At 39.1% G+C, this 27,206-nt stretch overlaps 1 protein-coding gene across 1 annotated transcript in view; it reads right to left on the bottom strand.

Annotated features, from left to right (window-relative positions):
- Ccdc178 (coiled-coil domain containing 178) overlaps window positions 1–27,206 on the bottom strand; it is a 330,861-nt gene that overhangs the window by 224,152 nt on the left and 79,503 nt on the right. Inside the window, exons 9-10 of the mRNA XM_060378608.1 lie at window positions 19,200–19,291; window positions 18,918–19,054 (exon numbers count right to left, since the gene is read on the bottom strand). Of these exons, the coding sequence (XP_060234591.1) occupies window positions 18,918–19,054; window positions 19,200–19,291 (229 nt within the window). The remainder of the gene's footprint in view (window positions 1–18,917; window positions 19,055–19,199; window positions 19,292–27,206) is intronic.

Genomic DNA, 27,206 nt, shown 5'->3' with positions numbered 1-27,206 from the left:
TAAATGAAGCATTCTCAAGCCCCAGCCAATATTTTACACCTACCCTGGGAACCCTCCACCCACTCACTATATAGCCTCTGTTCACCCAAATAAAGTTGAGCAATCTCCCTGAAGCTGGTCCCAGAAGTCACTACTTTGTACTCAAGGGCAGACTGAACACTCCTTCCCTTTGCTCTCCTGGACCAGTGGCCAATGATTTCTCCATGGGGGGGAGGGGCTGCATATTATGGCCAATGGAAGCTGCTGGTATGCTTTTCTTGGACACTGATGTTTAGAAAAATATGCAGTCCAGACTCTATCAAGTTTTGCCTGGTTGAAACATTATCAGGTTCTCATGTTGTCTGCAACTGAAATCTGTCTTCAGTGATTTTGATAAATAATGTAAAAGAATTTAGTGTAATTAAAAATGTTTAGCCGCTTTTGGACCCAGAGAAGAGCATGTCTGATTGCATGCAGGTTGATGCCCCAGGTCCCGCCTCTGAGAAAAAGGTATCAGACGGGTCTGATGCTCTTTGGGTGGATGACACCTAAATGAACATCTGTACAAAGTCCCAATTTATTTCTAATATCAGAGATCAGACCTCTACTCTTGCCTGATGCGTCTAAAACAAAAAAGGGGAACTGTAGAGAGCTGCAGAATGCTATGCCTTAAAGATGGAGCTGGTTTCCGCCTTCCACCTTCCCGATGGTGAGTGCTCTCTGTCACGAACAACTCCACATTTGGCAAAGGCCGAGGATCTGGCTTGCTTCCATGTATGTGGACCTATCTACATTGCCCCCGTGGCACGCCTGGGTTGGCTACCCAGAGGCTATTTAAGCTGTGGGCTGGCTTTCCCCGGGGTCCGAGCATTGTTCAATGTTCCTGAATAAACTGCATTGAAAAAAAAAAAAAAAAAAAAAAAAGAAATAAAACCTTGAATTTTACATTTAAAAAAAATGTTTATAACTATGCTCTGGTTTTCATAAAGAAAATCTATCAGATTTTTCTTTACCATTTTATGTTTGATAAAGATTCTTCCTATGTCTTTCATCTGGCCATGGCTTATCCTTATGAATTACTTGACAAAGTTTTCTTTATTTTGGCTTGATTTTGGTGTTAATTTCCTATTTTAAGCAGACATTGATTATTCAAACTAAATTTTTGTTTGCAATAATGGGTGGGGTAAAGATTTATCTTTTTTTTTTTGAGTTTTCAAGACAGGGTTTCTCTGGGTAGCCTTGGCTCTTCTGCTTTGTAGACTAGGCTGGCCTCAAACTCACAGAGGTTTGCCTCTGCCTCTGCCTCTGAGTGCTGAGTGCTGGGATTACATGGGTGTACTACCATGTCTGGCAAGATTTTATTTTATTTTTTTTTAATTGAAAGCTACTAAGAAGCTATCCATTCTCTGCTACACTAAAGTGTCACTTCAGTCATGAGTCATATGATGTTTGGTTCTGATGCTGAAACTTCACTGCTACTGACCAACCTGACATCATCAATAAAAAAACTCACCTTAGGAACTAAAATTTATAACAGCAATGCTACTGTAATTCCATAAGATTATCTTTCCTAGGATCTTCACCAACCCTACATCTGACAGAGGGCTAATATCCAGTATATATAAAGAACTCAAGAAGTTAAAAAGCAACAAATCACGTAATCCAATTAAAAAATGGGGTACAGAGCTAAACAGAGAACTCTCTGTAGAGGATTGTAGAATGGCAAAAAAACACTTAAAGAAATGCTCAACGTCCTTAGCCATCAGGGAGATTCAAATCAAAACGACCCTGAGATTTCACCTTACACCCATCAGAATGGATAAGATAAAAAATTCAAGTGACACCACATGATGGAGAGGTTGTGGAGAAAGGGGAACCCTCCTCCTTTGCTGGTGGGAATGTAAACTTGTACAACCACTTTAGAAATCAATCTGGCACTTTCTCAGACAATTGGGAATAGTGCTTCCTCAAGATCCAGCCATACCACTCCTAGGCATATATCCAAAATATGCTCAAGTACACAACAAGGACCATTTGTTCAATGATGTTTATAGCAGCTTTATTCATAATAGCCACTTTTGATGTGAACTGATGGACTAAAATCAGAAAGGAGAGGAGAACCTCTCCTATCAGTGGACTTGGGGAGTGGCATGCATGCAGAGGGAGGTGGGAGGGTGGCATTGGGAGGGGAGGAGGGAGGGGCTTATGGGGGAATGCAGAATGAATAAAGTGTAATTGATGAAAAATTTTAAAAAAAGGGAAAAAAAGATAATTTAAGAACCTTAAATGACTTTCAAAAGTGGAGGAAAACATGGAGTTAGTCAATTTACATGGAGCACGTCTCACCCCTGGGGGCAATAGTCTCCTGAACCTACTCAGACCTCGGACAACACCACTGCTAGTTCTAGAACTGATGCAGGATGTTCCAACGAGGGGGTTAAGGCTTCTCATAATATTTCCTATAACCCCACACCTGTTTGTCTATATCCCCCATTTTTATTCATTGTTAGCCATATAGAGCCAAGTAATTGTGGTAATGATACTTGCTTTTTTGCCCAATGCTTGAATGCTAGTGAATTTAGGTATGCCCTGGTTACTCGCATGCCTCTCTGGGTGCCTGTGCCCATTGATATGCCTCACGCTATGACTCTCTTCAGACAGAAAAGGGATCTTGGAATTACAGCCACCATTGTTACTGCCATCTCATTGGCGGCTGTTGGAGCTACCACCTAGGCATTAGCCATGAGTCATACTGTGCAGACTGCTCAGACCCTGAATAATCTTTTAGCCAATGTAGCTCATGCCTTAGATGTACAAAAAGGAATTAATGGTCATCTAAAAGGAGGCTTGATGGTGTTCAATCAGAGGATTGACCTCGTGCAGGAGCAAATTGATACCCTATGGCAAATTGCTCAACTTGGCTGTCAATGGAAGTATGCTGGACTTTGTGTCACTAGCATACAATATGAGAATTTTTCCTGTGCTGCAAATCTGTCTAAACAATTGTCTAGCTATATTTTAGGTAATTGGACTGGAGAATTCGATACTACGATGGAGCAGCTGAGAGTGGCCATTGTCACGGTAAATTCTACCAGAGTGGACGCAGGATTAGCCACAGGATTATCATCATGGATTGCTGCAGCCATGAATCATCTGAAGGAATGGGCGGGCATGGGAGCGTTAGCAGGCCTTCTGGTGTTGGTCTCCTTGGTTTGCCTGTGGTATATATGCAAGATTAGAGTCTCACAACAGCGTAATACAGCCATGACCATTCAGGCCTTTACAGCCATTGAAGCAGGACAGTCTCCCCAAGCATGGGAGCTAAAATGTTACGCTCAGGATGCGAGGCTAAGCACTGCATTCAGGGTCAGCCACTTTCGAACCAGAGAAGAGCATGTCTGATTGCATGCGGGTTGATGCCCCAGGTCCCGCCTCTGAGAAAAAGGTATCAGTCTGGTCTGATGCTCTTTGGGTGGATGACACCTAAATGAACATCGATACATAGTCCCAATTTATTTCTAATATCAGAGATCAGACCTCTACTCTTGCCTGATGCGTCTAAAACAAAAAGGGGGAACAGTAGAGAGCTGCGTAATGCCGTGCCTTAAAGATGGAGCTGTTTTCCACCTTCCACCTTCCCGATGGTGAGTGCTCTCTGTCACAAACAACTCCATATTTGGCTAAGGGTGAGGATCTGGCTTGCTTCCATGTATGTGGACCTATCTGCATTGCCCACGAGGCACGCTGGGGTTGGCTACCCAGAGGCTATTTAAGCTGTGGGCTGGCTTTCCCCAGTGTCAGAAGATTGTTCAAGGTTCCTGAATAAACTGCATTGAAAAAAAAAATATATATATATACTCAAATTACACTTAAAAAAAGGTGTTTTGATTATAAGATAATTATTGATGATAAATGCAGAACCCCCGGCAAAAAAAAAAAAAAATAGCCACAACCTGGAAACAAGCCAGATGTCCCTCAACTGAGGAATGGATACAGAAATTGTGGTACATTCACACAAGGGAATACTACTCAGCAATTAAAAAAAAAAGGAAATCATGAAATTTGCAGGCAAATGGTAGGATCTTGAAAAGATCATTCTGTGTGAGGTATCCCAGAAGCAGAAAGACACACATGGTATATACTCACTTATAAGTGGATAATAGACCTATAAGATAACACAGCATATACATACTAAAATCTGTACACCTAAAGAAGCTAAACAAGAAGGAGGACCCAGGGTAAGAAGATCAATCTTTACTTAGAAAGACAAATAGGATGGACATTGGATGTAGGAAAAAACGAGAATCAGGATAGGAGCCTACCATAGAGGGCCTCTGAAAGACTACATAGCAGTACAGAAGCTGATACTTGTAACCAAACTTTGGGCAGAGTGCAAGGGAATTATATGAAAGAAGAGAGAGTTAGTAAGACCTGGAGAGAACAGGAGCTCCACAAGGACCAAATATATTTGGGCACAGGGGCTTGTCTGAGACTGATTCTCCAACCAGGGACCATGCATGGTTATAACCTAGAACCCCTGCATGGATGTAGCCCATGGCAGCTCAGTATCCAAGTGGCTTCCCTAGTAAGGGGAACAGGGACTGTCTCTGGCATGAACTCTATGGCTAGCTCCTTGACCTCCCCAGCCCCTCACCCCTGTGGGAGGAGCAGCCTAACTAGGCCACAGAGGAGGACATTGCAGCCAGTCCTGGTGGGACCTGATAAGCTAGGGTCAGATGGAAGGGGAAGAGGACCTAACCAATAAGTGGACTTAGAGAGGGGCAAGGAGGAGATGAGGGAGGGAGGGTGGGATTGAGAGGGAATGAGGGAGGGGGCTGCAGCTGGGACACAAAGTAAATAAACTATAATTAACATTAAAAAATAAAAAAATTATAAGGTTTTCCTATATCATTCTCTTGAATATTTTATTGCTGTTTAAGATTAAATTTCTAAAGTCAATTTTAACTGATCTGTGTATATTTCAATTATTGCTATTTTAATTTAGCTAATAAGATGGACTCTAGTAGGCACACAAGCAATTTTGAGGGCTTTACACACAGTCATTTTATGATTTCCTTGGCCAATTTCAACTAACAATCATTTTGTTATACTGTAAAATAACACTACTTTTGTAATTTAGTTATACCATTAATAAAATCTCCTAATAATTTAGTTAGAATGCCTTCATTTTAGGTTGTAATGATATTTTAAAATTTGCATACTGTTATTGGGTCGTGATTAAAAAGTTGATACTGTTTAACTTCTTCCTTTTAACAATAGTTGATTTCTTTGTAGAGACTGCCTACTTCATGTTCATAGAGTAATTTTTACTTGGATTTTATTTGCATTTCTTAAATAATTATATTTCAATCGAATTTATCTTTAAATATCAGAGTCATCACCAACCAAGATGTATGTATTTAAAGGATGCCAAAAATAATTTTGTTTGTTGATTCTGCCCTATCATGTTTTGATGAAAATTTATAGTATCTGTGAGTAACATTTTAATTTAACCCACAAAATCACATATTCTGAAAATTCAGAATTTCAAGAGAGATGAAATCATAAATATGAAGATGCTTGAGAGTTCAAAGTACTTCCATAATCTCAACAATCTTGATAAACTACATTGTTTTAGAACAAGAGTCAAAGTAATTGTTAGACAACGACCATTGTAACTTTCCATACCTAATTCACCTCAAGTCTATCAAGTATATCACCCTTTTCCATCATTCTTCTTTCTTTCTTTCTTTCTTTCTTTCTTTCTTTCTTTCTTTCTTTCTTTCTTTCTTCCTTCCTTCCTTCCTTCCTTCCTTCCTTCCTTCCTTCCTCCCTCCCTTCTCTCTCTTTCTTTCTTTCTTTCTTTCTTTCTTTCTTTCTTTCTCTCTCTCTCTCTCTCTCTCTCTTTCTAAAGTTAAATTCTTCAATGATTACAACTATGAATCTTGGAAGAGTTTTTTTGAATGTATTCTGGTTAGGTTTTTTTTTTTTATTTAACTTTTATTAGTTACACTTTATTCACTTTGTATCCCCCCCATAAACCCTACCTTCCTGCCCTCCTAATCACACCTTCCCTCCCCCTTCTTCACGAATGCCTCTCCCCAAGTCCACTGATAGAGGAGGTTCTCCCTTCCTTCCCTCTGACCCCAGTCTGTCAAATCTCATCAGGAGAGGCTGCATTGTCATCTTCTGTGGCCTGGTAAGGCTGCTCCCCACTCAGGGGGAGGTGATGAAAGATCAGGCCAATCAGTTCATGTCAGAGGCAGTCTCTCTTCCCATTACTATGGTAGCCATTTGGACACTGAACTGATATGGGCTACATTTGTGCAGGGGTTCTAGGTTATCTCCATGCATGGTACTTTGTTGGAGTGAGTCTCTGGAAAGTTCCCTGTGTTCAAATTTTCCAGTTCTGTTGCTCTCCTTGTGGACTTCCTGTCCTCTCCAGATCTTACCATTTCCCACTTCTTTCATAAGATCCCATGCACTCTGCCCAAGAGTTGGCCGTAAGTCTCAGCATCTGCTTTGATAGTCTGCAGGGCAGAGCCTTTCAGAGGCCCTCTGTGGCAGGTTCCTAACTTGTTTCCTGTTTTCTTCTTCTTCTGATGTCCATCCTCTTTGCCTTTCAGGATGGAGATTGAGCGTTTTAGTCAGAGTCCTTCCTCTTGATTAGTTTCTTTTATGTACAGATTTTAGTAGGTTTATCTTATATTATATGTCTATATGAGTGAGTATATACTGTGTGTATCTTTCTGTTTCTGGGACAGCTCACTCAGGATGATCTTTTCCAGTTCCCACTGTTTACCTGCAAATTTCATGATTTATGGAACCTCATGAAACTGAAAAGCTTCTGTAAAGCAAAGGACACCATCATCAAAACCAAACAAATGCCTACAGATTGGGAAAGAATCTTCACCAACCCTTTATCTGACAGAGGGCTAATACCCAGTATATATAAAGAACTAAAGAAGCTGAAAAGCAACAAACCAAGTAATCCAATTAAAAAATGGGGAAGAGAGCTAAACAGAGAATTCTTGATAGAGGAATATTGAATGGCAGAGAAACATTTAAAGAAATGCTCAACGTCATTAGCCATCAGGGAAATGCAAATCAAAACGACCCTGAGATTTCACCTTATGCCCATGAGAATAGCCAAGATCAAAAACTCAAGTGCAACACATGCTGGAGAGATTGTGGAGAAAGGGGAACCCTCCTTCACTGCTGGTGGGAATGTAAATTTGTACAACCACTCTGGAAAACAATCTGGTGCTTTCTCAGACAACTAACAATAACGCTTCCTCAAGATCCAGCCACACCACTCCTAGGCATATATCCAAAAAAGGCTCCAATACACAATAAGGACATTTGCTCAACCATGTTTGTAGCAGCTTTATTTGTAATAGCCAGAAGCTGGAAACAACCTAGATGCTCCTCAACTGAAGATGGATACAGAAATTGTGGTACATAATCTACACAATGGAATATTACTCAGCAATGAAAAACAAGGAAATCTGGTTAGGTTTCTGTGTTTGTGATAAAACATCATGATCAAAAACAATTTGGGGAAGAAATAGTTTGTTTGGTTTACAATTTAGCCTAAAGTTCTAAAGTTCCCATAATCCTACTGAGAAACAACCTGAACAGGTTCATCAGAGCAACAGCTTCTGTTACCAATTTCTGTCCTTTTTTTGCCATATTAATTCCTGTGATAAACACCATGACCAAAAGCCACTTGGAGAGGAGAGGGTTTTTTTTGTTTGTTTGTTTGTTTTTTGTTTTTTGTTTTGGCTTACACTTCCAGATCACAGTCCAGTGTTGATGGAAGTCAGGACAGGAACAGAGGCAGGAGCAGAGGCAGGAAACGTGGAGGAAAGCTGCTTCCTTGCTTTCTCCCAGGCTCCTGATCAGCTACTTTTATTATGCCTCCCAGGACCGCCTGCCCAGGGGTGACAGCACCCACAGTGAGATGAGCCCTCCTGAATCAATGAGCAACTAAGAAAATGCCCTGCACGACATGCCCACAAGCTAACTGGATGGAAGCAGTTCCTCAATTGAGATCCCCTCTTTCTAGATGTGTCTGGGTTTGTGCCAAGGCTATATATATATATATATATATATATATATATATATATATATAACCTAACCAGAACAGAGCATATAGCCTCTTTGGTGTATTTTAATTATCAGCTAAATATAAATATATTAAATGAATTAATAGCTATCGCCCACATTGGTCACATTGGTCTCTGACTTTGGAACGCTTGCTTATGGCTACTCACCACATGAAAATACATGGTGCACACACAGGCACACAGTTAGAGGACGCACACACACTTGCAGACACAGAGTGGGAGGGTACACACAGACACAAGTGAAGAAACTTGGTTCCTTATCTTAATTGTTCCCTGCTTTTTGACATTCGTTCTCATACCTGAAATTGTTGCTGTTATACTATTATACTAAGTATATTTGAATGTTCACTAATTGTCAGTTAAATTGAAGCCAGATTAACTGGCAAATAATTTGATAAGTGAAAAAAATCTTGAACATGAATACACAAAATGAGCTTTCTATACAGATTCTAGTTTTGGGGAAGAAAACTTGGGCTTCTTCTTCATTTGTCCCTGGGAAACATCCATGAATAATTTGTAAATTGTGAATTCTAGAGATGTTTTATAAATATCCAACCTCATTGGTAATCAAAAAAAATGGAGTTTAAAACTTCATTTTTTTTAGGATATTAAAACAATCTCACTTACTGCCCAATATTTTTATAGAATTATACAATATTATACAACATTCTGGAAGGTAACATTAGAAATTTATTAAGGGTTTTAAAATATTACAATTTCATAAGCCTGTTTTACATTTTTAAAAAAGCAATGATTTTGAAAGCATTTCTACACAAAAAATTCACTACCACAGTATTTGTAACAAATAGTAAAATTAAAGCCAATGTAGATTGCAGTATAAATTCATAATTCATAGATCTCTTATGTAACAGAATCATGCAGATATTTAAGTGTGCTTGAAGTTTATGTAATAGTGTATTAACATTTTATTATCTCATGTTAAGAAAAAAAGAGTATTCAAAGTCATTCATTATGTATAAATATGCACTTATAAGAACACCTGTGCGTATTAAAATTTTAGGTTTTTAGGTTTTTGATCTCTTTGAGCTTGTTCATACAGATTTTCTATAAAATATACATGCATTTTAATCAGAATACTAGTAAATCATAGGACATACTTTGCCATGGATTGAATGGGGATGTTTAGGAAACACAAACACAGTATAGAGGAGGAAACCCCAGGTTAAAAGGTGGCATGTGGGGCTCCTCTCAGTGATGTAATCCATGGGTGATTAGTATGATATCATCCCTGGAATTGGATTACAACAATGATTATTGCTATTATTAACAATATTATAGTTGCTGGTATTTTTTTTTTTAAAGAAAAGATGAAATGCAGGGTAAAACCAAACTAAAACAACAACAACAACAACAAATTCCTAAACATAGTAACAGGAAAAGGTGGCATATAAATGTAATAATAATAATAAATAAAGATTAGGAAGCAAATGTAAAGAAATTCCTGCCAGAGTGTGTTTAAAGACTGAAAAGGAAGCTTGAATCATTTGAATCAACCAATCTGTGCTGGATTGAAAGACAACATCTCCCACAGGCTTACATATTTGAACTCTTTGTCCCTAGAGGGTAGTGCTGCCTGGGAAGGTTATTAAGCCTTTAGGAAGCAGAGCCCTGCTGGAGGAAGTGTGTCTTTGAGGGTGAGCATTGAAGAAAGACTTAGAGCCTAACCCTACTTTCTCAGCTTTCTGTGTGGAAATAAAATGTGGTTAGTCAAGCTTCCTGTTCCTGCTAGCATCCCAAAATAGCCCTTCCTTGAGGACTCTGTGCCTCTGGCTCTGTGAGCCAAAATAACTTATTTCATTCTTAAGTTGCATTTGGGCACGTTATTGCATCTTAGAGACAGAAAGGTAACTAGCACAGACAGAACTCTAAGATGACGTGGAATGTTTAGGAGACAGGTGAATAAAGCTTTGGGAAGGAATCATTACATTTGCTTGAAGCATCAGTTTGTTTTATTGTTGGAGAGACAAAACTGTCATCTCAAGGTGTTATCTGGAAAAGTAAACCCTAGCCGGGGCAAAGTTCCTAATGCATGGTGTAGACTGTCAGAGTGTTCCCAATTGTCATTATCAACCTCTTCCAATGCAAATTTGTTATTCACAATAATACATGGGCTTTACCATGGCAGTTCAAACACACACACACATTACAAACTTTAACTGGATGCTCCTCTCATCCCCTCCTTCTGTTGGTCCCCTTCTCCAAATTTCTCTCCCCCTTTCCTGTCTTGCCATGTATATTTTACAATACTAGAGCCTACAGGTAAGTTTATAATGTTTGACTTCCTTTTTATTATCTAATCTTTTCCCCCTCGCCCCACTTCCATTAAGTAATTTCTTTCTCTCCAGAGTTAACATTTCTTCTCTCTCTCCCTCTCTCTCTCTCTCTCTCTCTCTCTCTCTCACACACACACACACACTCACACACACACACATACATCTAGATTCTACATTGAAAAAGGTGACACTTTGCTGAGTCTAGCTTATTTCATCTATTCTATTTTCATGCAAATTACATAATTTTCTTTTGGCTGAATAATTATATACATGCATATATATGCAATATTATGTATTTATCGTGTGCTGGTCACTAAGTACTATTCCCTATTTTGGCTGTTGTGAATAGCTCTGCAAATAAACATGGGTGTTCAGGTATCTATGCAATGTTCTGAATGAGAGTCCTTTGAATATATGCCCAGGAATGATATAGCTAGATTATATGATTTTGAAGAAAACTCAAAAGTTACCTTAGTAGTGATTACATGGATTGACATTCTTTCTAATAGTGTGTGAGTCTTCTTTTTCTGTAGTACACTTACTAGCATCTGTAGTAGTTTCTTATACTTCTGTGCATGTATGTGTGTTGTATGTGGACTGGGACACATGTGCCATGACACACTTATGGAGGAAAACTGGTGCAACTGGTTCTCTTGCTCTACCTTTATGAGGACTCCAGGAATTAAACTTACATCATCAGGTTTGTACAGCAAGGACCTTTATCCGCTCAACCATCTTGCTGGGAAGTCACTTGTTTTCTTGAGTGCAGATATACTGATTGAGGTGAAATGGCATCTCTGTGTTATTTTAATTTATTCCTAGCGCCAGACATTTTTTTCTTGTATTCATTCTCTATTTGTACTTTTTTGGGAACTGTATATCTCATCAACATGAGATCTGGCCATGTGACTTGAGTCATCTGAGGAAATGGGAGCAGCGATACCTGAGGCCTTCTTGCTGAAGTTCTGAGAGTGGTCAGTGCTATCAGTAATGCACACTTCCCTATAGTTTTTTTTTTTTTTTTTTGAATTATTAAAGTATTTAGTATTGATAATTTATTTATTTTTTTTAATGCAGTTTATTCAGGAACCTTGAACAATCCTCGGACCCTGGGGAAAGCCAGCCCACAGCTTAAATAGCCTCTGGGTAGCCAACCCAGGCATGCCACGTGGGCAATGCAGATAGGTCCACATACATGGAAGCAAGCCAGATCTTCAGCCTTAGCCAAATGTGGAATTGTTCGTGACAGAGAGCACTCACCATCGGGAAGGTGGAAGGCGGAAACCAGCTCCATCTTTAAGGCATAGCATTCCGCAGCTCTCTACAGTTCCCCCTTTCCCTATAGTTTTAAAACAACGTTCTTAGAGGCATCCAATCCTTTGTTCTGGGTCTCAGAAGAAATAACATGAAAATACATACCAACATATGGCTAAATGACAATGACAATGGGTGGGAAATAAACCGTTCCACTTATATAACACTAAGTCCTGAATGCTGCTTGTTTCTGCTAGATATCATACTCATATTCTCTTGTAGACAGGTCTCCTTTCTAGATTGCTCACTTTAAAAAATTATTTAGGAATTATTTAGGTATTTTTAAATTTATTTATTTTTTTATTAATTACAGTTTATTCACTTTGTATACCAGCTGTAGCCCCTTCCCTCATCTCCTCCCAGGCGCCTCCCCAAGTCCCCTGAAAGGGGAAATCCTCCCCATATTCCCTCTGACCCTAGCCTATCAGGACTAGCTGGATTGCCTTCCTCTGTGGCCTGGTAAGGCTGCAACTTCTTGAGGTAAGGCAGTTTAACTTCTTGAGTTTTTAATATGTTCTGGATATTAACCCTTTGTCAGATGTAGGGTTGGTGAAGATCCTTTTCCAGTCTGTAGGCCGTCGTTTTGTTCTGACGACAGTGTTCTTTGCTTTACGGAAGCTTTTCGGATTCATGAGGTCCCATTTATTGATTATTGATCTTAGAGCCTGTGCTGTTGGTGTTCTGTTCAGGAAGCTGTCTCCTGTGCCAATGAGTTCAAAGTTTTTCCCACTCTTTCTTGTAGTAGGTTTAGTGCGTCTGGTGTTATGTTGAGGTCTTTGATCCACTTGGACTTTAACTTGGTGCAGAGTGATAGATATGGGTCTATTTTCATTTTTTTACATGTAGACATCCAGTTAGACTCACACCATTTGTTGAAGATGCTGTCTTTTTTCTGTTGTATGGTTTTGACTTTGTCCAAAATCAAGTATCTGTTGGTGTGTTGGGTTTATTTCTGTGTCTTCTATTCAATTCCACTGATTCACCATTCTGTTTCTATGCCAGTACCATGCAGTTTTTATTACTATTGCTCTGTAGTACAGCTTGAGATCAGGGATGTAGATACCTCCAAAAGATCTGTTGTTGTACAGAATTGTTTTAGCAATTCTGGGGTTTTTGTTTTTCAACATGAAATTGAGAATTGTTCTTTAAAGGTCTGTGATGATTTGTGTTGGTGTTTTGATGAGAATAGCACTGAATCTATAGATTGCTTTTGGCAGAATGCCCATTTTCACTATGTTAATCCTACTGATCCATGAGCATGGAAGATCTTTCCACCTTATGATATCTTCTTCAATTTCTTTCTTCAGAGACGTAAATTTTTTTTTTCAAACGGGTCTTACAGTTGCTTGGTTAGAGTCACACCACAGAACTTTATGTTATTAGGGGCTATTGTGAAGAGTGTAGTTTCCTTAATTTCTTTCTCAACCATTCTTTTTTCTTTCATATACAGAAGGGCTACTGATTTTTTTTTTTGAGTTAATTTTGTATTCAGCCACATTACTGAAGGTGTTTATCAGGTGAAGGAGTTCTTTTGTAGAATTTCTGGGGTCATCTTGTATACTATCATATTATCTGCAAATAGTGATATTTTAACTTCTTCCTTTCTGATTTGCATCCCTTGATCTCCTTTAGTTGTCCTATTGCTCTACCTAGGACTTCAACTATTATGTTGAAGAGATACAGAGAGAGTGGGCAGTCTTGCCTTGTCCATGAGTTCAGTGGGATTGATTTAAGTTTCTCTCCATTTAGTTTGATGCTGGCTATAGGCTTGCTGTATATTGTCTTTCTATGTTTAGGTATGTGTGTTGTATCCCTGATCTCTCCAAGACTTTAAACATGAATGGGTGCTGGTTTTGTCAAATGTGTTTTGGTGTCTAAGGAGATGATCATGTGATTTTTCTCCTTCAGTTTGTTTATATTGTGGATTACATTGATAGATTTCCTTATATTGAACCACCTTTGCATGCCTGAAATGACGCCTATTTGGTCATGGTGGATAATATCTTTGATGTGTTTTTTTATTTCGTTTGCAAGTATTTTATTGAGTATTTTTGCATCAATGTTCATAATAGAGATAGGTCTGAAAAGTTCTCTTTTTTGGTTGGGTCTTTATGTGGTTTAGGTATCAAGGTGACTGTGGCTTCATAGAATGAGTTTGGTAATGTTTCTATTTTGTGGAATAGTTTGAAGAGAATCAGAACTAGCTCTTCTCTCAAGGTCTGGTAGAATTCTGTGCTGAAACTGTCTGGCCGTCAGATTTTTTTGGAAGGGAGATTTTGATGAATGCTTCTATTTCCTTGGAGGATATAGGACTACTTAATCTATTTACCTGATCTCGATTCAATTTTGGTAAATAGAATCTATCAAGAAAATTGTCCATTTCATTTAGATTTTCAAATTTTGTGGCATATCACTTTTGTAGTAAGACCTAATGATTGTTTGGATTTCCCCAGTGTCCTTCGTTATGTCTCCCTTTCATTTCTGATTTTGGTGATTTGAATAGTTTCTCTCTGCCTTTTAGTTTTGCAAAGGGTTTGTCTATCTTATTGATTTTCTCAAAGAGCCAGATATTGGTTTCATTGATTCTTTGAATTGACGTCTTTGTTTCTAATTCATTGATTTCAGCTCTGAGTTTAATTAATTACTTCCAATCATCTACTCCTCTTGGGTGTGTCTGCTTCTCCCCACCCTCTTCCCAGAGCTTTTCGATGCGCTATTAAGTTGCTTGTAGGAGATGTCTCCAACTTCTTGCTGGATGCACTTAGTGCTATGAACTTTCCTCTTAGCACTGCTTTCATTGTGTTTCATAAGTTTGGGTATGTTGTGCCTTCATTTTCATTGAATTTTAGGAAGTCTCTAATTTCTTTCTTTTATTTCTTCCCTGACCAAGCTGTCGTTGAGTAGAGAGTTGTTTAGCTTCCATGTGTATATAGGCTTTTTGTTATTTCTGTTGTTGTTGAGGTCTAGTTTTGGGCCATTGTGGTCTGATAGGATACAAGGGATTATTTCCGTCTTCTTATATTGGTTGAAACTTGTTTTGTGCCCAACTATATGGTCAATTTTTTGAGAAGGTTCCAATAGTTGCTGAAAAGAAGATATACCCTTTTGAGTTTGGGTATCAAGTTCTGTAGACATCTATTAGGTCCATTTGATTTAGGAACTCTGTAAGTGTCATGATTTCCCTATGTAGCTTCTGTCTAGATGATCTGTCCCTTGGTAAGAGTGGAGTGTTGAAGTCTCCCACTATTAAGGTTTTGGGATCAATGTGTGATTTAAGCTTTAATAATGTTTTGTGTATAAATGCAGGTGCTCTTCTATTTAGGGCATAGATGTTCAGGATTGTGATGTCCTCCTGGTGGAGTTTTCCTTTGATGAGAATGACATGTTCCTCCTCATCTTTTTTGATTCATTTTGTTTGAAAGTCTATTTTATTTGATAGCTACCCCAGCTTGTTTTCTGGGTCTATTTACATGAGAAACACTTTTCCAGCCAAAGATAAACACTCTGAAGTAGTGTTTATCTTTGTTGCAGAGGTGTCTTTCTTGGATGCAGCATTATGTTGAATCCCGTTTCCACAACAATTCTGTTAGTCTGTGTCTTTTTATTGGAAAATTGAGTCCATTGATGTTGCTAGATAACAGTGATCAATGAATGTTAGTTCCTTTTATTGTGGAGTTGGTGCTGTTAATGTGATTCATTGCTTGTTTTCTTTTTATTTTTTGTTGTGAAATTATCTGTGTCCTATGTTTTCTTGGGTGTAGTTGTTTTCATTGGATTGGAGTTTTCCTTCTAGTACCTTCTGTTTCTCTGGTTTGCTGTGCAGATTTTTTTTTTTTTAAATTTTGTTTTGTCATGGAATATTTTGTTTTCTCCATTTATGTTGTTTGAAAGCTTTGCTGGGTACTGTATTCTTGGTTGGTACCTGTGGTTCCTTAAAGTCTGCTTGACATCTGCCTAGGCCCTTCTGGCTTTCATAGTTTTTGTTGAGAAGTCTGCTGTGATTCTGATAGGTCTACCTTTATATGTTACTTGGCCTTTTTACCTTGATGCTTTTAATACCTTTTCTTTGTTCTGTAGATTGGGTGGACTACATTGTGACCTGAGGAGTTTCTTTTCTGGTCTAGTCTATTTGGTGTTCTGTAGGCATCTGGCATGTTTATGGACATGTCTTTAAGTTGGGAAGACTTTCTTTTAGGTTTTTTTTTTTTTTAAATATTTTCTGGACCTTGGAGTCTGGAATCTTCTTTTTCACCTATTCCTATTAATCTTAGATTTCTGTCTTTTCATGGTGTCCTTGATTTCTTGGGATGTTTTTGTTTGGAACTTTTCTGATTTTACTTTTTCTTTGAGAGATGTATGAATTTCTGCAGTTGTATCTTCAGCGTCTGAGATTCTCTCTTTCATCTCTTGTATTCTGTTGGTGATGCTGACCTTTGTTGTTTCTGATCTTTTCTCTAAGTTCTCCAGCTCCAGGGTTTTCTATGTTTGTGTTTTCTTTATTGATTCTAATTATGTTTTCATGTCTTCCATCATTTCCTTCATCTGTTTGTATGTGGTTTTCTGTCTTTCCATGATGGCCTGTATTTTTTTTTGTTCACTTCCTTTCTATATATCACTACTTGTGCCTCTACCTGTGTCTCTATTTGTTTGGCTGTATTTGCTTATGTTTCTTTTAGAGCTTGTTAATTTCCTCTTTGTGTGCCTCTAATAACTGGATAAGCATACCTTTAAAATAATTTTCCTGTGTTTCTGATGAATTAAAATTTTCATTTATTTTGGGGGTTGCTGGTGAAGCCATGATGTCTTGATATTTGTTGGGTGTGTTCGTATGCCAACCTCTAGTCATCTGATGATCCATAACTTTGCTGTTTTTTCCTGGAGCTTATTCTTCAGACTGGGTCAGTCTGTCTCTGGTGTCTGAAATATTCTTCAGGAAGATTAGAGAGGTCCACTGGTTTGAGGGTGGATGTTGGTGTTTCAGCAGTAGTTAAGGGAGGAAGGTGGCAGGTGCATATGCACAAGTGTGGGAGTGTGCTTAATAGTGTGCTTTGAGGAAAACGGTATTAGAGTGTATAGATGCCTGGATGTGTGGAGCTTAAACTCAAGAAGGGGTGTGGGTGCTGGAGCTGTTCACAGGTGCGATGTGCATGCGCAGGTACCCTGAATATCTCAGTGGACTACCAGCCTGTATTACTGTCCTCCTAGTATTCCGATCTGTTTGGGCTTCAGGAATTGTTTGCCTGGACTCCACTGGCTGACCCACAGCACAGGGGCTTCAATGATGAGAATACTGTCTTAAGAATCCCTATGTTGCCCACAGTAGGGGTGTGGTTGGAAAGGATCAGATGAATGGCTGCTAGCATAGAGGGACCCAGGATCTGGGACTCTGCAAGCACTCACTTGAAGGAGCACTCATTTGCTCACAGGCCTAATCAGAAAGCACAGATGTTCTCCGTGTTTTCTACTCTCAGATTTGGGCCTGCAGGGGCAAATGAGCGTGCAGGAGATCCATCAGCTCAGTCCACTGTTTGGTCACCAGGCAGGGATGCCTGTACTTGGTGTAGCTGCCACTGCAGTCTCAGACACAGAGAATGGAGGCCTCTGCTTGGGCTAGCCACTGCCTTATCACAGCTGCAGCTGTGGGAGGCCAGACTGGGCAGTTTTCAGTCACTGAGCTGGGAAGTACCTGTGCTTGGGGTAATGGGTAGTACAGGTGGGTTGAATATTCATCACTCACAGTCCCCTGAGATGGCCATGGGTGGCCTGGAGCCAAACTCTCCCAGCTCCCAGGTTGTCCCCTCTCACCCAGGAAGCCTCAATGTTGATGTTCTGGCCTCAGCTGCCCCTCCACTCACCAATTTCAGAGTTATGGATCCTGTGCCTCTCAGATACTGTACACTCTGGTCACTGCCATCTTGGACTCCTTCTGGATTACTCATATTTAAGGTATCTGTGTTGTGGTAGGGTTTTTTTTTTCCTAATTTTATTTTATTTTTTTAATTTTACAAACATTATTATAAAATTTTGCAAAGAAAATAAGCATCGCATGTCAAAATTAGCTAGAGCCGTGTTCTACACATTTCAATGAACTTCTAAACTGTTACAATAGCCATTCTAAAATTGTATGTGTAAAGATCTTTACACCGGATTTTAACTGTTTACTATGGAATCTATTTCTATACACTTATCCACCTCAAAATCTGAAAACTCTATGTCAGAATTAGAACTAGAAACATGTAGCTTTCTTATGTTTCTTATGCTATGTAAGATTAATTTTGCCAATGGCTCTCTGATATCATTTCTGAAGGTAAAACAATCACTAAATATTTAATTTTAATTTTTATATTAATTACAGTTTATTCGCTTTGTATCCCAGCTGTAACTCCCTAACTCATTCCCTCCCCATCACCACACATATTTTAACTGAGAAGTTATCCTTGGTTTCTCGATAATATGTCAAAGGGACTTTTGTTAATAACGTCCTGGATGTTTTCAGAGGAACATATGGAATAGATGTAAGTATAATCAAATTAATATTAAACATGAATATTGTCATATGACCTCAGGGACTCACACTGGAGAAATTTATTGCATATCACATATTGGCTTGTGTATGGCTGGAAAGCTATGCAATTGGAGAATCCAGTCTGGAGCAAGAGTGAGGTCAAGATATGTCCAAACCGTGAAGATCTTGTTCTGAAACTAGAAGGAATAGGACTGTTTCCTCCTCAATCTGGGCCTATATGTCCTCAGCATTGCATAAGTAGCCTATATGACCCTCATCTCAAGGGTGGTAGTCACGTAGACCAATGCCCAGCTTTCAGGTTCAATCTCTTCCCTCCTTATTAGGACTTGTCCACCTTGGAATTCCTCATCACGGAAGTGAAGCATTCCCAGTACCTCGGCCCCAGAAAATGATGTACACTCATCCCAAATACCTCTATCCACTCTCCAGGTTTATTTAGCTCTTATCTCCCCACCACCGGCAAAAGAGAGCTGTTTCACTGAAAACAATCTCAGAGAAGGTTGTTTCTCCTGCACTCACCACCAACTGAGATCCTGTGTAACCCACCCACCAGACTAGTTTCATTCTTTTCAGGCTGGTGCTGTGCCCCCTGGTGGCTGGACAGCCTGAAGCTGGAAGCAGATCTGGGTTGGCAGGGATGATACATAGTAACAAACAAACAAACATTCTAATTACCTGTTCCTGATTTCCTGAGTTAGGGTCGTAACATTGTTTTGTAATTCCTTGTTTTCTTCTGAGAGTTTCATATAAAATTTTGTCACATCTGAGAAGTCTTTCGAAACGTCTGAAATCTCAATATCCCATATTTTTTTCTTGATAAAAAGAAGACAAGAACTATTTATAAATGTTCAGTACTTGAAAACTAAATTTTAGACGTTAATAAATTTTAATCACTCAGGTTAATAATTAAATACAATGTGTAGTCCTCTGCCAGAAGGAAGAGACTAGGCCACTTACTGAGGAGTAAAAAGAATTAAGTTTCTCTGAGTAATGCTGTTCCAAAATTTTTTGCTTCCAACAAAAGTAATCAAACAGTTTCATCAATTCATCTTCCTAAAAAGCACACAGAAAATAAGTGAACTGTGGAGGTTTTCTTCATTTTTATAAGTAAGAAAGGCAGTGCATTTTACTTTATATCATTTCCCTAGCAAACATTGACTAACACAGTACAAAGCAATACCACATGATTTTTCTCATTCTGAAATATGATTTAGGAGTCTGATAAAACATAACAAATCAGATATAAATCAAGTCTAGTGTTTCTAATATTCAGATAATTAATCAAGATAAGACACAATGTGCTTTAGTTACAGGAAAAAGGAAAACGCCAGGAAAATTTGAAACATAATTCATTACATTGACAAGCAAAATGAAAAAAATAACACACATTTCCATACTTTACAAAATAGCCATTTGATAATCCACTACTTAATTCTCATGATTTCCCATTTTTCTCATAGGTTTTTGAAGCCAGAAAAAAAAAACCTTAAATATCAGTAATATACAGACATTTGAACAATTTTTTAATGCTGAATTCATAAACTTGTATGTAAGTAATGAGTCCTTTCTAACAGATGACCCAAGCTCAGTTTCTAGCAACCACGTTTGGTGCCTTACAACCACCTGTCATTCCAGCTATGAAGGACCATCCACCCTCTTCTGGCTTGTACAGACACCTGTACACATGTGGTTCTCATATCCCTCAAGATATGCACAGAGTTCAAAACTACATCTAAAAAATAACCTTGAACTCCAGCCTGGGAAGCATGCTGGCTAACTGCAGATCGTCATCTCTCCCTCTGTGCTTCCAAAGACAATGCCTTAGTCCTTAGTCACATATCCAGCTCTGCGGTAGACCGTCAGCTCCAGTGGATGAAACAGGTTTTCCTTTTCTACCTTCTTCCCCATGACTTAACTCCCTCCCAGGCCCCTGGAAGCCTGCCAGCCATGCCTGACAGAGAAGCTAGTAGACAGAGCAGAGCAGGTAGGAGAGCTTCAGACCTTCATTCTCCCTCCTTTCCTTTCAATTCAATGTCCTGCTTTAATTGCTAAGTCTGTAGCACACAACCTGTTGAACCCCCTCATCACTCTCCCTCCCCCCAGTTTTAGAGAACTCAGCAGATAATGGTGTAGCACCTGACTTTTCTTCTTGCTGTGGAGTCCTTCCCTTCAGCACTATCCCCCCAGACCATCCCCATTCCTAAACATCAGCTCTTCATAGCTAACAACACATTTTGCTTGGAACCCACAATGGCCATACTATCATTCTCCCCAAATTCCTGACCAGAAAATACATAGCCACCACCCTCATCTAAGAACCAGGGAAGGGAACAGAAACCAAGGAAGTAAGCACCAACCCAACAAATAAGAGATATCAGCACCTAGAATGTCAGTCATCCCAAAGCAAGATGCCTGTGTGTCAGTGTAAAAAAACAACAACAGTAAGACAATATCAATAAATTGACAGAAAATCTATAAAAAAAAGACTTATATAGAAAGCTACAATTGAAACATATAATTACTTAAATTCAAAAAATAAACTTTGTTCTATGGACTTCACAGCATTTCTGATCAGCTAGAAGAAAGAATGACAGATTTGAAGATGGCTTTCCTGTGTTTATCTCGTACAAGGCCAGAAAAGTGAAAATATGAAGAAAACTTCATAACTATAATACACTATAAAACATACCAATATAAATGATAGTCATTAAGAGAATTAGGGAAGTGGGGAGCAGAGGGTGAGCAGAAAGAATGTATGAACAAACAATGGCTGAAAGTTTTGCACATGCAGAGCAAAACAAAACCAAACATTTATCTACATATAAAATAGTTCCATAAAACTATCAAAAGTCCAAGACAACGAGGGGAATTGTTGAGTTAGCACAGAGACAGGTGCTAAGCCTTGCAAAAGTTAACAGCTGATTTTTCATTCCAAATAGCATGTGCCAGATGTCTTAAGAAAATGTGTTCAAAGAAGAGGACTCAGTAAATAAACACTAGTGATCCTATATCCAATAGAACTACTGCTTAAAAACCAGGGGCATATTAGAACATCCCCAGATAATAAAGAGGAGGAGCAATCATTGATTGCTTTGTTTGCTTTATAGCCCTGACGCCATAGAGTCAGGTAATGACTCCATAGAGTCTCTGGTAATGGCTTGATATTTCTGTTGACTGCCTCAGCAGAACTTGGTTATAAATGCTCAAAGATCCCATTCTGTGCCATCCTGAAAAGAAGTGTCTTCTATAGCTCACTGTTCTTCCCTTAGGTTTAAACTTTGATTGGTTAATAAAAAATTTTGAAGCTTTGAGCAAAAATTCTTCTGTTGTTCATTAATTAATTATTTTTTAACATCCTCATTTGAAGTTCCCTTCCTCCTTTCCTTTAAGTCCCCCTCTCCTCCAAGTCCCTCCTTTCACCTCCATTCCCACTATGCCACCCTCCATTTCTCCTCAGAGAAAGGGAGACCTCCCATGGATATCAACCCACCTTGGCCTACCAAGTTTTAGTAGGACTGAGCACTTCTTCTCCTGAGGCTAGACAAGGCTGTCAAGTACCAGGAAAGGCATCCATAGGCAGGCAACAGAGTCAGAGACAGCTTGAGCTGTCATTTGAGTTTTTGGTCTTAGCCATGCTCATGTGTGTAAGATGGAAGCTCATAGTCATTTTAATTTGCATTTTCCTGATGACTACAAATGTTGAACATTTATTAAAGTGCCTCTTGAGATTAGAGATTCCTCTGTTGAGAATTATGTTTAGCTCTGTATCTCATTGTTTAAATTTCATTGTTTGGGGTTTTGATGTCTAATTTTTTGAGTTCTTTATATGTTTTGAATATAAGCTCTTTGTCAGATGTAGGAGTGGCAGAGATCTTTCCCCATTCTGCAGGCTACCATTTTGTCTTATTGACAGTGTCCTTTGCCTTACAAAGCATTTCAGTTTCATGAGGTCTCATTAGTTAATTGTTGATCTTAGTGCCTGAGCTGTTGGTGTTCTGTTTAGAAAGTTGTTTCCTGTACAAATGAGTTCTAGACTTTTTCCCATACTTTCTTTTATCATATTTAGTATATCCAGGTTTATGTTGCGGTCTTTGACCCACTTGGACTTGAATTTTCTGCAGGATGATAGATATGCATGTATTTGCCTTCTTCTACATGCAGAGCTCCACTGAGACCAGCACCATTAATTGATATGCATCCCCCCCCCCATATTGTATGGTTTTTGGCTTCTTTGTAAAAATTCAAGTATCTGTAGGTGTGTGGGTTTACTTCTGGGTCTTTGATTTGATTCAGTTCATCAACCTGTCTGTTTTTTATGGCAATACCATGCAGTTTTATTACTATTGGTGTGTAGTATAGCTTGAAATCTGTGATGGTTATACATCCAGAAGTTCTTTTATTACATAGGATTGTTTTAAGCACATGCTCTAAGGACAGCAATCAATAAGCGGGACCTCATGAAACTGAAAAGCTTCTGTAAAGCAAAAGACACTGTCGTCAGAACAAAATGACTGCCTACAGATTGGGAAAGGATCTTCACCAATGCTATATCTGACAGAGGGCTGATATCCAGAATATATAAAGAACTAAAGAAGTTAAAAAGCAACAAATCAAGTAATCCAATTAAAAAATGGGGCACGGGGCTAAACAGAGAATTCTCTGTAGAGGAATATATAATGGCAGAGAAACACTTAAAAAGATGCTCAACATCCTTAGTCATCAAAAAGATGCAAATCAAAACGACCCTGAGATTTCACTTTGCACCCATCAAAATGGCTAAAATAAAAAAATTCAAATGACAACACATGCTGGAGAGGTTGTGGAGAAAGGAAAACCCTCCTCCATTGCTGGTGGGATTGTAAACTGGTACAACCACTTTGGAAATCAATCTGGTGCTTTCTCAGACAATTAAGAATAGTGCTTCCTCAAGACCCAGCTGTACCACTCCTAGGCATATATCCAAAATATGCTCAAGTACACAAGGAGGACATTTGCTCCACCACGTTTGTAGTAGCTTTATTTGTAATAGCGAGAACCTGGAAACAACCCAGATGTCCATCAACGGAGGAATGGATACAGAAATTGTGGTATTTTTACACAATGGAATACTACTCAGCAATCAAAAACGGGGAAATCATGAAATTTGCAGGCAAATGGTGGGGTCTAGAAAAGATCATTCTGAGTGAGGTATCCCAGAATGAGAAAGACACACATGGTATATACTCACTTATATAGACCTATAAGATAGGATAAACATAATGAAATCTATACACCTAAAGAAGATAAACAAGAAAGAGGACCCAGGGTAAGATGATCAATCCTCACTTAGAAAGACAAATGGGATGGGCATTGGACATAGGAGAAAACAAGTAAAAGGACAGGAGCCTACCACAGAGGGCCTCTGGAAGACTCTACCTAGCAGTGTATCAAAGCAGATACTAAAACTCATAACCAAGCCTTCTGCAGAGTGCAGGGAATCATATGAAAGAAGGGGAGTTAGTATGACCTGAAGAAGATAGGAGCTCCACAAGGACCAAATATATCTGGGCACAGGGGTCTTTTCTGAGACTGATACTCCAACCAAGGATCATGTATAGATATAACCTAGAACCACTGCTTGGAAGTAGCCAGTGGTAGCTCAGTAACCGAGTGGGATATCCTAGTAAGGGGAACAGGGACTATTTCTGACATGAACTCAATGGCAGGCTCTTTGACCTCCCCACCCCCCAAGGGAGGAGTAGCCCTGCTAAGCCACATAAGAAGACTTTGCAGCCAGTCCTGAAGATACCTAATAAAACAGGGTCAGATCCTCCCCTGTCAGTGGACTTGGAAAGGGGCAGGGAGGAGATGAAGGAGGAAGGGTGGGATTGGAAGGGAATGAGGGATACAGAGTTAATAAAATGTAACTAATAATAAAAATAAAAATAAAGAACAACACCCCAAGATGGGCAAGTTGTAACTCTCAGCAGCTGAAGAGAATACCAAGAGAATGGAGGGAAAAGCTATTCCATTTATGTTAAGCTGGCTTGCATGGAAGTCAGCCACAGGATGGCATGCAGCCATTCTGGTGAGGAGGATCAGAGTTTCAGACAAAGTAAGGAAGCACAAAGTATCAGGACAAAAAGGAAAAAAGAAAGAAAGAAAGAAAGAAAGAAAGAAAGAAAGAAAGAAAGAAAGAAAGAAAGAAAAAAAGAAAGAAAGGAAGGAAGGAAGGAAGGAAGGAAGGAAGGAAGGAAGGAAGGAAGGAAGGAAGGAAGGAAGGAAGGAAGGAAATCATGTAAGCTCTGGCCAGCATCTAGGGGGAAAAAGTTTTTTTTTTTTTTTCTTTCCCAGTTACAGAAGCGGACACAGCTGAACACTGTCACAGCCCTTAGGGACCTTGCTGGGGGTGAAAATTCTGGAAAAGTACAGGATCTCATTAAAGGGATGATCATTTCACTTATGTTCTGGCATCATGTTGTAAAGTGATTAAATAAATAAATGAAAAAAGTGAAAAAATAGGATTGTTTTAGCTATCCTGGGAATCTTTTTTTCCATATGAAGTTGCAGATCATTTTTTCAAGGTCTGTAATGAATTGTCCTAGAATTTTGATGATAATTGTATTGAATCTGAAATTGAAGATTGCTTTTGCTAAATTGGATATTTTCACTATGTTAATCCTGCCTGTCCATGAGCATGGGAGATCTTTCCATCTTCTGATATCTTTTTCTATTTCTTTCTCCAGATACTTGAAGCTTTTGTCATACAGGTTCTTCACTTGCTTGGTTAGAGTTAGAAGATACTTTATATTATTTGTGGCTATTGTGAAGGGTGTTATTTCTCTATTATCTTTCTCAGCCCATTTACTGCTTGTGTAAAGGAGAGTTAGTGATTATTTTCTTGCATTAATTTTGTATCCAACTACCTTCCTGAAGGGGTTTCCTAGCTGCAGAAGTTCTCTGGTAGAATTTTGGGGGTCACTTATTTATACTATCATATCATCAGTGAATAGTCATACTTGACTTCTCCCTTTCCAATTAGTATCCCCTTGATCTTTGGTTGTCTTATTGTTCTAGCTAGAACTTCAAGTACTATGTTGAATAGATTTTGCTTTATTTTGTTTTTTGTCTCTGATTTTTCTGGAGTTGCCTTAAGTTTCTCTCCATTTAATTTGATGTTGGCTATTGGCTTAGTGTATATTGCCTGTTTTGTGTTTATGTATGCACCTCATATTCTTGATCTCTCCAAGACTTTTATCATGAAGGAGTGCTCAATTTTGTCAAAGGCCTTTTTTTTTTTTTTTTTTTTTTTTTTTTGCATCTATGAGATAACCACGTGTGTGTTTTTTTTCTTTTGGTTTGTTTATATTGTGGATTGCATTGATGGAGTTTTGTATGTTCAACCATCTCTGCATTCCAAGGATGAAGCCTGCTTGAGCATTCTGAATGATGTTTTTGATGTGTTCTTGGATCTGTTTTGCAAGTATTTTATTGAGTATTTTTGTATCAATGTTCATAAGGTAACTTGTTCTGAAATTCTCTCTCTCTCTCTTGTTGTTGAGTCTTTGTGTGATATAGGTATCAGGGTGACTGCAGCCTCAAAGAATGAGTTTGGCAATGATCCTTCTGATTCTATTTTGTGGAATACTTTTTTTTTTTTTCAATGACAATATGGTTAAATTTATTTCTTATAATTGCACTTTATATTATCTTACTGATTTTTTTTTTTTTCAATGCAGTTTATTCAGGAACATTGAACAATCCTCGGACCCCGGGGAAAGCCAGCCCACAGCTTAAATAGCCTCTGGGTAGCCAACCCAGGCGTGCCACGGGGGCAATGCAGATAGGTCCACATACATGGAAGCAAGCCAGATCCTCGGCCTTAGCCAAATGTGGAGTTGTTCGTGACAGAGCGCACTCACCATCGGGAAGGTGGAAGGCGGAAACCAGCTATATCTTTAAGACATAGCATTCCGCAGCTCTCTACAGTTCCCCCTTTTTGTTTTAGACGCATCAGGCAAGAGTAGAGGTCTGATCTCTGATATTAGAAATAAATTGGGACTTTGTACAGATGTTCATTTAGGTGTCATCCACCCAAAGAGCATCAGACCCGTCCGATACCTTTTTCTCAGAGGCGGGACCTGGGGCATCAACCCGCATGCAATCAGACATGCTCTTCTCTAGGTCCAAAGCGGCTGACCCTGAGTGCAGTGCTTAGCCTCGCATCCTGAGCGTATCATTTTAGCTTTTTATGGCATCCAACCATGCTTGGGGAGAATGTCCTGCTTCAATGGCTGTAAAGGCCTGAATGATCATGGCTGCATCACACTGTTGTGAGACTCTAATCTTGCATATATACCACAGGCAAACCAAGGAGACCAACACCAGAAGGCCTGCTAACACTCCCATGCCCGCCCATTCCTTCAGATGATTCATGGCTACAGCAATCCATGTTGATAATCCTGTGGCTAGTCCTGCGTCCACTCCGGTAGAATTTACTGTGACAATGGCCACTCTCAGCTGCTCCATCGTAGTATCGAATTCTCTAGTCCAATTACCTAAAATATAGCTCGACAATTGTTTAGACAGATTTGCAGCGCAGGAAAAATTCTCATGTTGTATGCTAGTGACACCAAGTCCAGCATACTTTCATTGACAGCCAGGTTGAGCGATTTGCCATAGGGGACAAACCCACTAAAACCTGTGCATCTAAAGAAACTAAGCAAGAGAGAGGACCCTAACTAAAATGTCCAATCCCCATCCAGAAAGGCAAAGAGGATGGACATCAGAAGAAGAAGAAAACAGGAAACAACCTAGGAACCTACCACAGAGGGCCTCTGAAAGCCTCTGCCCTTCAGACTATCAAAGCAGATGCTGAGCCTGATGGGCAACTGGTGGGCAGAGTCAACGGTCTTTTAGGTAAGAAGTGGAATACTTTTAAGAGTATTGGTATTAACTCTCCTTTAAAGGTCTGGTGGAATTCTG

This window comes from Meriones unguiculatus, chromosome 2, assembly GCF_030254825.1.
Source record: "Meriones unguiculatus strain TT.TT164.6M chromosome 2, Bangor_MerUng_6.1, whole genome shotgun sequence".
NCBI lineage: Eukaryota > Metazoa > Chordata > Mammalia > Rodentia > Muridae > Meriones > Meriones unguiculatus.
The sequence above is the reverse complement of the archived record's forward strand: the minus strand, read 5'-3'. Positions and strand labels throughout refer to the sequence as shown.